Here is a 13,928-nt window from a genome sequence, read left to right as displayed (position 1 = left end):
CTGAACTATATCCCTTTAAAATCTCATCATATAATGCCAGGATCGCATAATAGCCAACTAGTGCACATGCTTAATCTTTAACTATTAACGTTCATTTAAGACACAAATAACTGTGTTGACGAGGTTGGAGATTTTGACACATAACTATGTGTGTTCGAACGTTTAAACACAAGGCGCGAAAAATATCTCTTTTGCAAGTGCGCTCCGCGCGTATCAGAAACCGTCTTAACGCGCGCATTTGCCAAAATGAATTCTGTCCCACTGCTTAATGTCCCTGAACAGTTAAATTAGTTTTTAAACCACAATGCTTAAAATGCGTTTAAATGAAAAGCTTACATCATGACGCGCAAAATACATTTCTCAACTCATAAGCGAATATACTAGCCCTATAGAGTTTGTTCAAACACAAAAAGCACTATACATGACCAGAAACTTTCTGGTGGTTACGAATATTCTTAAAAATATATTTTATGTTGAGGAGAACAACGACATTCATACAGGTTCAGAACAACTTGAAACTGAGTAAATGATGACAGTATTGTAATTTTTGGCTGAACTATATCCCTTTAAAATCTCATCATATAATGCCAGGATCGCATAATAGCCAACTAGTGCACATGCTTTATCTTTAACTATTAATGTTAATTTAAGACACAAATGACTGTTGACGAGGCGACAGGCATTTTGACACATAACTATGTGTATTCGAACGTTTAAACATAAGGCGCGAAAAATAACTCTTAGTTTAGTCAGGCGCTGTACGAGCAAGTATCAGAAACCATCTTAACGCTCGCATTTGCCAAAATGAATTCTGCCCCACTGCTTAATGTCCCTGAACAGTTAAATTAGTTTTTAAACCACAATGCTTAAAATGCGTTTAAATGAAAAGCTTACATCATGACGTGCAAAATGAATTTCTCAACCCATAAGCGAATATACTAGCCCTATAGAGTTTGTTCAAACACAAAAAGCACTATACATCTATCAAGTTAATAATCAAACTAACCTAAAATCTGTGGGTATGATGACGCTGTTTTTATCTGCTCCATGTGTCCGGTCTATTTGCGGTTCCACAACTCCCACTACATCATCAGCTTTAGTAAAATAAACTAGCTTTGAATTTTAGTGACTAACTCATGTTTTCCCCTCTCTCCTCGTTTTTTTCTCTCACTATTTTTTTTTTTAGAATAGTTGACATTTTTACTTATCAAAGATTGCTCTTTGCATGACCGTTTCTAGATTACACCAGAATGAAGTGAAGAGACGTGAATGCAGACATTAGGCGCAGCAATCACCTGATAGATATGCTACGTGTACAGTTCGTTCAAAAGTAAAATATATAATAAATGCATTTGATTGGTAAAACAAATTCAAATGTGACGTTTTAATCTCTAATGGTAATGCATGGAATTTACGGAAAACTCCACTAAATAATATAGCGCTAAAAAGTGAGGGGCGTGGTGGGGCTTTGGCGATCGGCACTACCAATTTCCGTCAAGCTACTCCACAGCCAATCACGGGCCCCCTCCTTGCTTGGGCCCCGGGGCTTCAGCCCCGCCTAGCCCAATGGTTAATGCGGCCCTGAGTCTATCTAGAGTTTCATGACAAAACTTTGTATTTCTTTTTTAAATAAGGGAAAACTTACTGCATCATGTATGTACCTATGAATTTGTTAAGCTTTCTTGTTCTTTCTCCCTATCTCGTTTTTTTGTTATCAGTAAGAACAAGCATGGCTGTGACACCTGCCGTTGTAAGAAATGCCCTGAACTGCTATGTGACAAGTCCTGTCCAATGGGCTTCCAGCACGATGAGTTGGGCTGTCTGATTTGTCAGTGTAGAGGTAAGTCACTGTTTTGCCTTTTATAGACCTTGTGATTTTGTATTATCTAGTTTAACTACAGCATGACTGTTACATTTCTCATTGATAGTTCCAAATTAGAAATCTAATTTTAAAAAATGTATGCCTGTAAATGCACATCTTTTGAATTCTATGTTTAAGCACCAATTTAGAAATATTTTGAATTAGCTTTTATTTTAGTATTTATATCAGTTTACATTTTACTAATTTTGGGATGTGCTTTTGTCTGTCTTTTTTTCTATTTAACTTTGGCTATTCAGATAATTTTATTTTTATTTCAGTTATAGTTTTAGTAATTTTAGTACTTCAGTTTTTTATTTCAGATTTATTTCAGTTAACAAAAAACTATTTAAGCTACATTTTTTGTATTTTTAACTACAACAACATTGTAATGAACTGTATAAGTTTATTCTGATTAATATATTTAAGAATTACAATGATTTATTACAGATTGGTGACTTTTATCATATAACTGTTGTGGCAATTTTACAAACACAATAAGATACTATAGGTCATGCGTTTTTTAGAAACATGAACACCCCTTACCCAAGGTAAAATCACTGCAGCTTTATTTCTTTATTGCTTTAATACATAAGCGAAATCTGTTTAAATGCCCTTGAAGTTGATAGCTAACACGGATCAAAGACTTTTCTCTCATTTAAAAAATGTAAAATCAAATCAAATGTTGTAAGTAATTTATCTAAAAATCTAAGTAATATAACTCAAAAGCTCTTTTTTTTTTCATGTCCAGATGTGATCTAGTGCTACGTTGGCCCCATACAGCTGAATCGATATGCTGAGGTGTTATTCCTTTAATTTCCAAGTGTGAGCCATGTGCACCAAGAGAACTGCTGGGCCTCCAATTCAGGAGACCAGGGTCTGCAGCATGACTCATCCCCCCCTCCCTATATTTTCCATTTATTTTGAGGGCCACCTGTTGTATATACAAAAGCCGGGCCCACAGTTACTCACAGCCCTCCATTATTTATACGACTCTTGTGTTCTCGTTTGATTCATCTTCAATAATGAAGCTGGCACGTGAAATATTCACAAGCTCGGTTCGTTTAATGAGACGAGAGAGCAAGGAAAAATACCCTTTTTTAATCTCCCTCGTGTTGAATTTTTGAAAGCGTGCATCCTCCACATATCACCCAGACAGGATTTTAATCAATGTGAAATGGTTCTGTGATATTGACTGGGGCCTGGCTGGAGCCCTGCCGCTGTTATGGAGAGGCAGTGAGAGGTGACGCTCTTGGCAGATAGAATGAGATTTGAGAATGTTTTGTGCTCTGGGGTTTGGGGCGTGCGAGGCATCACTTGCATATTTTGTCATTTCATGCTGTCTGTGGTGCAGCCGGTGAAAATGTTTCACTGAAGAGGTCAAATGTCTGGAATATAAATGTAAAAATGATGCAGGGAATCCTCTGGCTTTCCCGTTTCGCTATTAATATGCCAAAGAATCCATCCGGACCAGACTATATAAACACATTTTTACGCTGTGTCTAAAATAAAAATGAGTTTGATCATTTCAAATTGTGGTCTGCTTTTACCACAAAGCAGTTGTTCTCTTGTTTTGTTTGAGAGTCTGAGTTAAGTGTTTGCAGCGTTTGGGTTAAATGTCAACTAAATTTCAATGGTTTTATGTTCTCAGTATTCAAATAATGTTTATCCTCATTGCAAGTGAACTTGTATTTGTATAGGTTGTATTTGTATAGGTATAAATGCATGCAAAGTCAAAACATGCTTTAGTTTTCTCAAAATATGCATTTAATGCCACCTCATTTTCCACTGATTCTCAAACAATTCGTTCGAAGCCGTTTTAAGATTCAGTCTCTCTAAATCCCTCCTTTCCGTGAGCCTACTCTGCTCTGATTGGTCAGAAGGCCCATTCTGTTGTGATTAGTCTACTGCATACAGCGTGTCGGAAATGATATGCCAATTGCCATAGTTCCATATTTTGAGTGCTCAATAGAAAATACAAACATCTACTATTTATCATACTTACAGGTTGTGATTCAATGGAGCCAGCTGGTCCAAATAAACTGGGTACTAAGCCATCTTTCAAGAGTGAGGGTTTTTGTGAATCCCGCCTTGTACTCACCGAGATTAGAGAGGCAGTCATCAGTAAAATGGCAGGAACACAATAAAGACTAGGGTTGTACTGCTGTGGTACAGTGGAAAAAATGAATTTTAACCACTGATTCTTTGAAAACAAAATGAATTTACTTTCACAGCGTGGAACACAGCGTCTTCTCGGCATGACGAACAAGCTACAGTGTTAGTGAGCGGTTCAAGTTGCTGCGTAGAACATAGGCGGGCGTTATGCAAATGTGTTACCCCGTGATGTGTAGCTGTTACGGAAGTGGGATTCGAATTGCTGATGACTGGTTTAGGCTGTTCAGAGTTGATGCTTTCAGCTCTCAGTTTTCAGTTGATGTGTTTATTGTTCATTCATTGGTTTCTCTGTGCAGATCAGAGCTCGTCATCTGTGGCTCCAGCAGTGAAACTGGGCTCCTGCTTGTCTATGGATGGCCGCAGGCACGAGAACGGGCAGAGCTGGCATGACGGATGCAGGGACTGTTACTGCCATGCTGGGAGAGAAATGTGTGCCCTTATTTCTTGCCCAGTTCCCCCCTGTGATAACCCCACCATCCGACCTGGACACTGCTGCCCCACCTGTCCAGGTGAGCCAAAACTGCAACATACTTACATTACAATCTCCGTTGATACTTCAGGATGGATTTTACATGTTAAAATATTTATTATCTCTTTCAGAAGAGTCCAGTTCCCATAAGCCGGAGCTGAGCGAGGCGTCCGTGTGTTTGGCTCCAGGTGGAGAGTATTTTGTGGAGGGAGAGACGTGGAACATTGACTCCTGTACTCAGTGCACCTGCCACAGTGGCCGTGTGCTCTGTGAGACGGAAGTGTGCCCACCCCTGCTCTGCCACAGTCCAATCAGAACACAGGATTCCTGCTGCCCTCACTGTCCAGGTGTGCTGTCAACGAAAGCCTTTATGTTTGAAAAGCATTGACAGGCCTGCTCTAACTTACCAAAACTTTAGTTTAGAAGCACGTTGCGAAAACTTGAACGTCATGGAGAAGCCAAAGTGGCTGTGATATTTGGATCTTGTAGGAGTACAGTCAAGGGAGGCAGAAAAAACATCATTTGTTAAAAGATTCATTATTGTAAGGACTTTTAGAGCATAGAGGCGTGAGACACCTTCAACGGGAGAAAAGTTAACAAAATGTGAACGTGCATAATGCATGTGTTTGGTGGAAATGATGAATACTGCATGGGCGCAGGAGTACGTGATTAACAGTCTGAGCCGAAAGGATGACAGAGAAATAGAATGGATGCACATTTCAGAGAATGTTTCAGCAACTCAACTATAACTCTGTTCTCAACGCCGCTGAAATCATTTTTTGGCTTTCTAAATGAAAGAGAGAAATGTAGATTTGTTTTTCAAGATTGGATTGTTTGAGTTGATATGAATATTTATGTTTTTGAGTCATTTGTGTTTTAGTCAAAGTATGTTGACATTCCGTTCTTTAGTTACAAGAGAAACTACTCAAAACTTTTTCACTCTCACTATAACATGGAGCAAATACAGCCCCAGAGAAATATGGTGCACTTATTAGGAAATTTCAAAGCTTGAATTCAAAGACATAGTGTCACATGCTTAATTGGAGACTATTAGAAATTCGTTGACTGTCAGTTTCATTTTAGCTTGTAAACTGGATCTCACTGAAGTCAACATCAAAACTGTTTACTTCCTTAATACGTTTCTGGTCTTATTGTGAAGGATCTAAGGATTAAAAAAAAAAAGTCTTTATAGTTCTGTCATTAAACTCTAGATGGCGCAGGCTGATGGATCGTTAATGCTAACTAATGATATTCACAGCGTTAAGGCTGGAATACACTACATGACTTTTAAAATCTGAACAGATTTTTAAGACACTAGGCATCACACACTTACCGACTTTTTCAGTGACAGAGGAAAACTGGACATCATACACTGCATGACTTGAGTATGATACACTAGCAGACTTTAAAGTCGTTCCGATCACAACAAACTCACGCAGAAACGTGCGCCTTGTTTCTTGGAGACGACTGACAAATAAAAACAATGTGTTCTAAAATCGGCTGAAAACATGTTCACGATTTCTTTGATCAATTTTGCGATTTCGATTTTAATCACGATTTTGACACACACAGACATGCTTTACAGTCATAAATGCATTCAGTGTGAATTTGAAACATATTTCCAAAAGAAAACCGATTAGAGCTTTATCAAGAAGCTGTAACATGTCTCTAGAACAGACATAAGGCAAAATAATCACTAAGTAAAGGTGTCACAAAATGTCTCTAGAATAGACATATGGCAGGAAAAAAATTTTAAAATCCCGTGTCCAGGGATTTTTTTTGCCATAGAGCTCTTTGTGGCGTTGCCTCAGATGTTGAACTAGATTTGTTGTGCCAAGTTCACACGTACTCCGTCTGCAGTGCGTATACAGTATGTGTATGCGGTGCAGAAGCAGCACGAACTCATTTTGCTTTCGCACAGGACGCGTTTGCAGTCCGCTAACGTTGAATCCAAACGTTGTTTGTGAAAATGCTTTTTCAGCATTGTGATTCTCTTTTATCACAGTACAGTAATACAATCTTTCATAGACATATTCACGTTTAAACTCAATAATAAATTTGTTTAACTACCACCACGAGTGCCATCTATTATTGCCTTGTTTATCTAAAAGTGCACTTTTCCTTGTTTTAAATCTAGCCAAAAAGCCATGTGTTGACTGTGAAACAGTAGACTTTAATTATATGCATTTATGGTGTAATTACTACATTTCTGTGTCAATCCATGTTAATTTTTACCGCGAATAATGCGCTGTCACTTTAATTCAGCGCATGCAGCACAGCAGAAATAGACTCCGTGCGGAAACGATCGCAGCATGACTGCTGCAGACGCACCGCTCCTGGAGCGCACTGCCGGACCGCAATCGCATGCCGTGTGAACGCTCTGATCCGTTAACCTGGGCGCGGACAAAATACGCACCACAGACGGAGTGTGTGAACCTGGCATTACGTTTGTATGCCCGCCCAGTCTGTTCTGTTCTCGTGCTCCATTTAGGTGCGCTGCATTCTGATTGGTTCGGATAGCATACTGCGGGAAGTCGCGGAAAATCGTGCTGTAAAGCGATTTAGAAATCGTGCATGCTCAAATCGTGATTTTATGACGATTTCGATTAATCGCACAGCCCTAGTCTGAAGCTAAAAAATAGTCTGTGACCATCGTACACTATGCGATTTTCTATGGAATCTGTCAACTCAAATCTGCAGACTGGCTTTGACTTTCGGCAGCTAGCGTCGACTTCTCCAGACTGTAAATCGGTGGAAAATCAGGGCAAAAATCGTGTAGTGTATTCCAGGCTTTAAACTTCTTGGCACAAGCTGATTGGTTCATGTTGCATATGCAGCCAATGAGCTTGCTGCTTTACATTTAAATGGTTGGTTAGCATTCACTAGAGCATTTCGCAGCACACTTCAGAGTTTCTCTGAAACCCACCCCCTTCCCCAGCTCCACCTGCTGCTACGGGTTATTTTATATGCTATTTGTGCAGCAGCAGTATGTCTTAAATACTCAAAACACTGTATCACCGTATGTATTGGCAGTAGCATGTTCCTGTACTTGCTTTGCAGCAGCAGCAATAATCTACAACAACAGCAATAACCAACAGCACCAATTTAGCAGCGTAGCAGATCTATTCCGCCATGATCAATTGAACATGAACATTGTCATATCCGTTACCATGCTAAAATCTTCAGAGAGTTGTCATGATAGAAATTCGTTTATATATATCCCTTATTTCAGATGATCCAGTCACCCCTCAGATGCCCAGTAACGACAGCATGCCCAGCTACTGCAGGAATGAGGATGGTGATATTTTCTTGGCCGCTGAGTCCTGGAAGCCCAACGTCTGCTCCAGCTGCGTGTGTCTAGACGGAGCTATCAGCTGCTTCTCTGAGTCCTGCCCACCAGTCAACTGCGCCCGGCCCGTGCTCAGGAAGGGCCAGTGTTGCCCATACTGTCTAGGTATGTAAATCTGTGCACAGTTGAAGATCGTATTGCCCCAGATCAGACAGCCAAGTTAAGTTGCCTTCTCATCATATGTGGGTGTTAATGACATGGCTATGACCGAGTGTCTCACCCACCTCTTCACCAGATGCCACGCCGAGGGCCGTGTGTCATTTCAACGGGAAGACGTACATGGACGAGGAGCGATGGGACATTGACAGCTGCACTCACTGCTACTGCCTGCAAGGCCAGACCCTCTGCTCGACTGTCAGCTGTCCTGTCTTACCCTGCCATCAGCCGGTCACCGTGGAGGGCAGCTGCTGCCCCATGTGTCCAGGTCAGGATTTATGTGCTGTGTGTTCACATAGAGATTAGATCAGATGAGTAGAACAGAATGAGAGACAGTGAATCTGCATGGCAAATACAAAACAGATATGCTACACAGAGCCCCGTAAAGTATTTAGAGCATTAAATGTCTGAGTTTCTTTGCATGGTTAAAATATTTAACCAGGTGGCATCACAAACAATGTACAACCTTTATCAGAACTAGTGTCAATTTTCTTAGCTAACAAATGTGTTTAAGTGAAACATTTAGCTTTTTGTAAAATATTTAGCAATTTGAAAATTGTGTTTGTGATGTCTTTAATTTAAATCCAAATACTTTTTGGATCTTTATTTATGTTGGACTGCTATTTTAAGCAGACACTGAACTCCAAATGTCCAAATGAGCTTAAAAAACAACATATTATATGAATGATTATAAAACAAATATTAGATGAAAAACTTAAATGGGAATTAGAAATTTGGCCTTGACAACTAACTGAAATAAGTGCTAGAATGAATAAAAAATTAATAATACTTAAATAAATAATACTTAAATAATAGGAATCTGTCGAATTAGCAATAATTATCAGTATTATTAGTTAAATAATAATAGAATTATTATAATACATATTTATAATAATTTATAATTTTACTGTATTTGTAGTAAATAAATCATTATAATTTTTAAAAACATTATAGTTTTATATAAGATCTTGTTTCATGTAAAAGTCCAAATGAAATAAAAATAATAATAAAATTGTTGGTTTGTTTTTGTAAAATTTTAAAATAAAATGAAGCATAGAAATGACTTTGTCTGGATTTTTTCTTTTAAAACAGTTTTATTTCTCTGCTGATGTAATCAAGGCCACAGGGGTGGGGAACATAAGCTTAACCAATAAAAGCCCTTTTCACCCCCCAATTAAATCCTGATGGATAAAATCATTTAATTTTCCATTTAATTCTAATGTACAGCCCACTACTGGAGTTAAATTCTGCTTTATTTGCAATCTGGTTTGCATTTTTCCCCCCATAAATTGAAGTGGATGGAAAAGTAGCTATAGACTACTTCACAATGACTAAAATAAATGGCAGTATCACTGATCCAAGAACCCTGCAGTTTTGCTCTCTGTAGTTCTGTCACACGTCTCTCTCTCTTTTTCATGCTCTCTCTTTATCTCGTTGTCTCTCTCTCTGTCTGGCTCTCATAAAGCAGTGTTTACTTAGAACCTTCTCTCTAATTGAATGGGTCTTTCGTCTAAATGCGGACTCGTTGAGATTAATCATTTAAAGGGATTAAGTCGAAGCCGGACAGAAGCTAAATTAGCTCTCTTTGCATTTGGAAGATAATGTCATTGATCACGGCCCACTTTATTGCTGTGTCACTTGGCTCTGAATCAATGAGGGGGTTGAGAGTGGTGTCGTGTGCACTCTGGGTAATAATTCACCCTTTGGTGCTTTCCCACTCAAAGACGCAGCTCTGAAGATGAGCTTTTAATTAGCCTGCGGCCCGCAATTTCACGCTGACCTGAATCTTGTTTGTTCTGAGTGGGCACTTCTCAACTCCTCTTAATGTAGTTACGATTTGTATTATGTGCTTTGGTGTGTGTTTTTCTGTAACACGCTGTTCTTCTCTCTTTGTTTCTTTCTTTGTGTCCCCGTGTCTGATATTTTAATTACAGAAAGTTACGCTCCCACAAATGTGCCCATCGAGAAGACGGACCAACGAGGAGACAAGCAGAGACATCAACCAGCCTGGCCAACTCATAGCGAAAATGATATTATGCCACAGTTCAGAGGTCTGTACCAGAGTACGGGACTATATATAGACAACAAGTCTTTGTTGGGCTGTCTTAGCTTAATGCACAAAATAAGACACAGCACAATCAGTGTAGTCTGATTCATAAGCAAATGACTTATGAGCCAATTCTTTAAATGAAGTAGTCAAAAAGTCCAATGCATAATGCAGTGTGAATGCTTATTGAATTCTTAGCATTGCCACAAGGGGTGCTATAGCGAGCTTTAGCATAAACGGTCTTCTTCTACAATCGGTATTCTGGTTTAGGACAACTAAGCTGCATCCAAATTTGCATACTTTCTAGTAGGTACTACAATTGGTTTGAAACTTACTTCAACCATTAAAAACTATGTTCTGTATAGCATGAATAAGGGTAGTATGAATGAAATTTGAAAGTATTACATCCACCATGTTGTTACTGTCATGTGACCTATCAGTGTCAGTTGTATCGCTTACCTGCCATTCACAAATCCACTCCCTTGGTTTCATGGGATAGTAAAGCATCTATCGAATGCACGCTCCAGAATCTTGGTGGAAGTAGTAGGTCATCCGGGTACTTTTCATCTACTCGTTTTTCAACCACTGGTTTTTCGAATACTATGAATTCGGACATACTACTCTTTTAGTTTTTATACTGTTTTTTTGCATGCTATACTGTATAGTATGGAAGTAAGAATAATTCAGACAGCACAAATCTCATGGAAGAGCAACATTTTGAAGAGAATTCATTTGAGAAGTTACTTAGCCTAGCTAAGCTGTTTTAAGATACTAACTTGCAAACTTAGGCCCCGTCCACATGGAGATGCGTTTAGCTGTATACGCATAAATTTTGTATCGTATATTTTTTGAAACCAGGTCCCAGAGTGGATAAATCTGAAAACGCCGCCCTTGCGTTTTCGTGTGGACAGCGAATCCATATATTTTCTGAAACGATGACGTCATCAGCCCACGTCTCGCCCCTAGTCAGACACCGCTACATCACGTAACAGCAACAAAAACATGAACAAACACTGAACGGTTGTCTTTTTATTAACTAACATTAACACAGATTAATAAATGTATTGTTCCATGTTCGTTTGTATACCGCGCGCAAGGTTTATGCGCATAGTCTAAGTCTTCTCCATTTTTAGTGTATCTCTGTGGCAGAATTACAGTGCCACATACTGGTCTGGCATGTATACTACATCGTTTTGTGGTTTCGTGTGGACGCAAATATTTCTTGAGACGAGGGGGGAAAAAAAGATCGGATAGGGAAAGCTCTGGCTTCGTGTGGACGTAGCCTTAAGATAGCATGTTTATAGCTAACTATGATTTCTCCTGATTTCATTCCGTTGAGCAATTTCATGCACTTATGTTAGTGAATTAGTGAGAAAATTTTAACTTATATTTATTATTTATGATTATTCTAACTTAAAGTAATTTTAATCAAACTTCACTTTCATAAAGCTGGCTGTTTGTTTCTTTTGATTTTCCCTGTTAGCAATCTGTAATTTCTTCTTGATTTTCCATGTGTTGCTTTTGTTAAGGCTGATGTGAGTGGGTTGTCTGTCTGTCAAGTCTCTGGCATTTGCCTTAATTGCTGACATGGATGTCTGACATTACCTGCTTTTACAATCAAGCCCAATTTGCATTTCACATGGCATGATTCAATTCTGAATTGTTCTACATTGCCCCAGTGAGTCACTGCTCAATGAGTCATGGCTATCAGGTGCAAAATGTGCCAACAGGTGTGTTGTGGATTGTTCCAGGTGACTTTGGAAGTCTGCAGATGCCCTACCTAGATGGCAAGACACCTTTGCCCCGTGAGGATGCTGGTCTGCACTGGGCCTGGGTGGCACTGCCCATCCTAATGATGATGCTTACTATCGCCGCCCTGCTGTTGGTCAACCAGCGTAAGCAGTGGATCCCTGTGCCTTGCTACCGCACACCCAATAAGGTACCTGCCTATATGTCCCAGTTTGCTACATGCTACATATAGGGGTGGGCGATATACTGGGAGACACGATTAATTGGTAGAAATTTGCCAACCGATAGAGATTATGCACTATTGTCTCTGTCAAGGTTACAAACTCACGTGTGGTTGCTGTGCTGGTCACAAAAACGTATCGTTTGCATGCATTTTTAAGCATTGCAAACGATAAGAGGTTTTATGCCCTTGAAACGCAATCAGTAGCGAAAGAAAACTCATTTCGCTATATGCAAGCGCTGTCAGAGGTGCACACAAGTGAAGACAATGCTCATAGAGCGTGGGAGTATTGAACGGAGATATTTTGCCAAAATGGCCATCTTTGCAAGTATCCTCGTAAACTGTAATTTAGGTCTTAATGGTCCCATGGCATGAAAATTTCACTTTATGAGGTTTTTTAACATTAATATGAGTTCCCCTAGCCTGCCTATGGTCCCCCAGTGGCTAGAAATGGCGATAGGTGTAAACCGAGCCCTGGGTATCCTGCTTTGCCTTTGAGAAAATGAAAGCTCAGATGGCCCAATCTGGAATCTTCCCTTTATGTCGTCATACGGGGAAAGGTTACCTCCCCTTTCTCTGCTTTGCCCGCCCAGAGAATTTGGCCTGCCCATGAGAAAATTAGCTACTACCGTGCGAGGCGAGCGCAATATTTTTTTTTCCTCGAGAGACATCATGGCTTGCAAACGAGCGAAGCATGGCAGTTGCCCCGCCTCTCTCCTCCTCATTAGCATTTAAAGCTACAGACACAGAAATGGCACGTCCTAAGGAAAGCTCATTGTGGGACTGGCTCGTAGTGGCTGAAATTCTGCACCAAGGCTGAATTTCGGGAAAGAGACTTCAGATACAGTACTAGGGACCACTTAGGCCTATATAAAAGCATCCAAAAAGCAGCATGTCATGGGACCTTTAAGTGAAAGCAATTGAAAAGAAAACCACGTGTAACAGTATATTGGATCCGGGCAGCTCTTATAGTGACAGCAGTCTAAAATCCCTGCCATCTGTCATTCATGTTAATCAAACAACAAAAGAAAGAAAATCTCTCACTGCTCTTGACTAAATCACTTTTGTAACTTTAATAAGAAGAAATATACAGTATATATTTAATTTACACAGTGAAGAATATGCAGTGTTTTTATACATACAGTGTTTTATACATTTTATACAGTGTTTTTGTCCTATTGCTTTTGATTAGTTCCTTATTTTTATTTTATCGCTGACTGTTTACTTGTCTTTAGTGAGCTGTATTAGTTTTTTGTAATATTGAAAGTGGTGACAAGAATTCTGATATTTATTTTTGATATCATATAGACCATATTTAAAGCAAAAAATAACTATTGTTATATATATATATTAGTGTTGTCACGGTACCAAAATTTCAGTATTCGGTACCGATACCAGTGAAAATCCATGGTTCTCGGTACCAATTTCGGTACCAAAGCAAAACACAAAAACATGCTAATTGAACAACATTTTTATTAATAACGTTAAACAAAAATTAAATGAACAAAACCAATGCCATTCTTTATACTTATTTAAAATTGTTTCAAGTTTTTCCACAAGTAATAAAAGTATGAAAAAAGTAAACAAGTTTCACCCAAAAGTTGAGTCATAGTTCTGCTGCCACTGAAAAACATCTGTAAACTGTTGTCTGTTTTAGGGTTTGCTGGTGTGTTTCAGGATCTTCCTCAGTCTGCAGCTGTAAAAGGAAAATATAATATACTTCAGTAAAGCAATGTGCTGAGTCTGACCAAATGCAACATAAGATCATTGACACCAGCTAAAATATACCTTTTCAGTAAATAACAAACCTCAGCTTTTATAATAAATTTAGATAAGATTACATATATTAAGTGTATATCAAATAGATGCAAACTGTAGTATTAAAAACACTTTACAATAAGATTT

The 13,928-nt window shown here is 39.0% G+C and overlaps 1 protein-coding gene across 2 annotated transcripts in view; it reads left to right on the top strand.

The window, feature by feature from the left end:
- The window catches only part of crim1 (cysteine rich transmembrane BMP regulator 1 (chordin-like)), a 136,958-nt gene that overhangs the window by 118,853 nt on the left and 4,177 nt on the right, over positions 1 to 13,928 (top strand). For both annotated transcript variants that reach the window (XM_016475416.1, XM_016475415.1), the window contains 7 exons: positions 1,719 to 1,840; positions 4,330 to 4,542; positions 4,634 to 4,849; positions 7,735 to 7,956; positions 8,087 to 8,275; positions 9,942 to 10,058; positions 11,806 to 11,993. In XM_016475416.1, the coding sequence (XP_016330902.1) occupies positions 1,719 to 1,840; positions 4,330 to 4,542; positions 4,634 to 4,849; positions 7,735 to 7,956; positions 8,087 to 8,275; positions 9,942 to 10,058; positions 11,806 to 11,993 (1,267 nt within the window). The remainder of the gene's footprint in view (positions 1 to 1,718; positions 1,841 to 4,329; positions 4,543 to 4,633; positions 4,850 to 7,734; positions 7,957 to 8,086; positions 8,276 to 9,941; positions 10,059 to 11,805; positions 11,994 to 13,928) is intronic.

This window comes from Sinocyclocheilus anshuiensis, unplaced genomic scaffold (genome assembly GCF_001515605.1).
Source record: "Sinocyclocheilus anshuiensis isolate Anshui unplaced genomic scaffold, SAMN03320099.WGS_v1.1 scaffold676, whole genome shotgun sequence".
Taxonomy (NCBI): Eukaryota; Metazoa; Chordata; class Actinopteri; order Cypriniformes; family Cyprinidae; genus Sinocyclocheilus; species Sinocyclocheilus anshuiensis.
This window is presented reverse-complemented; position numbering and strand designations above follow the sequence as displayed.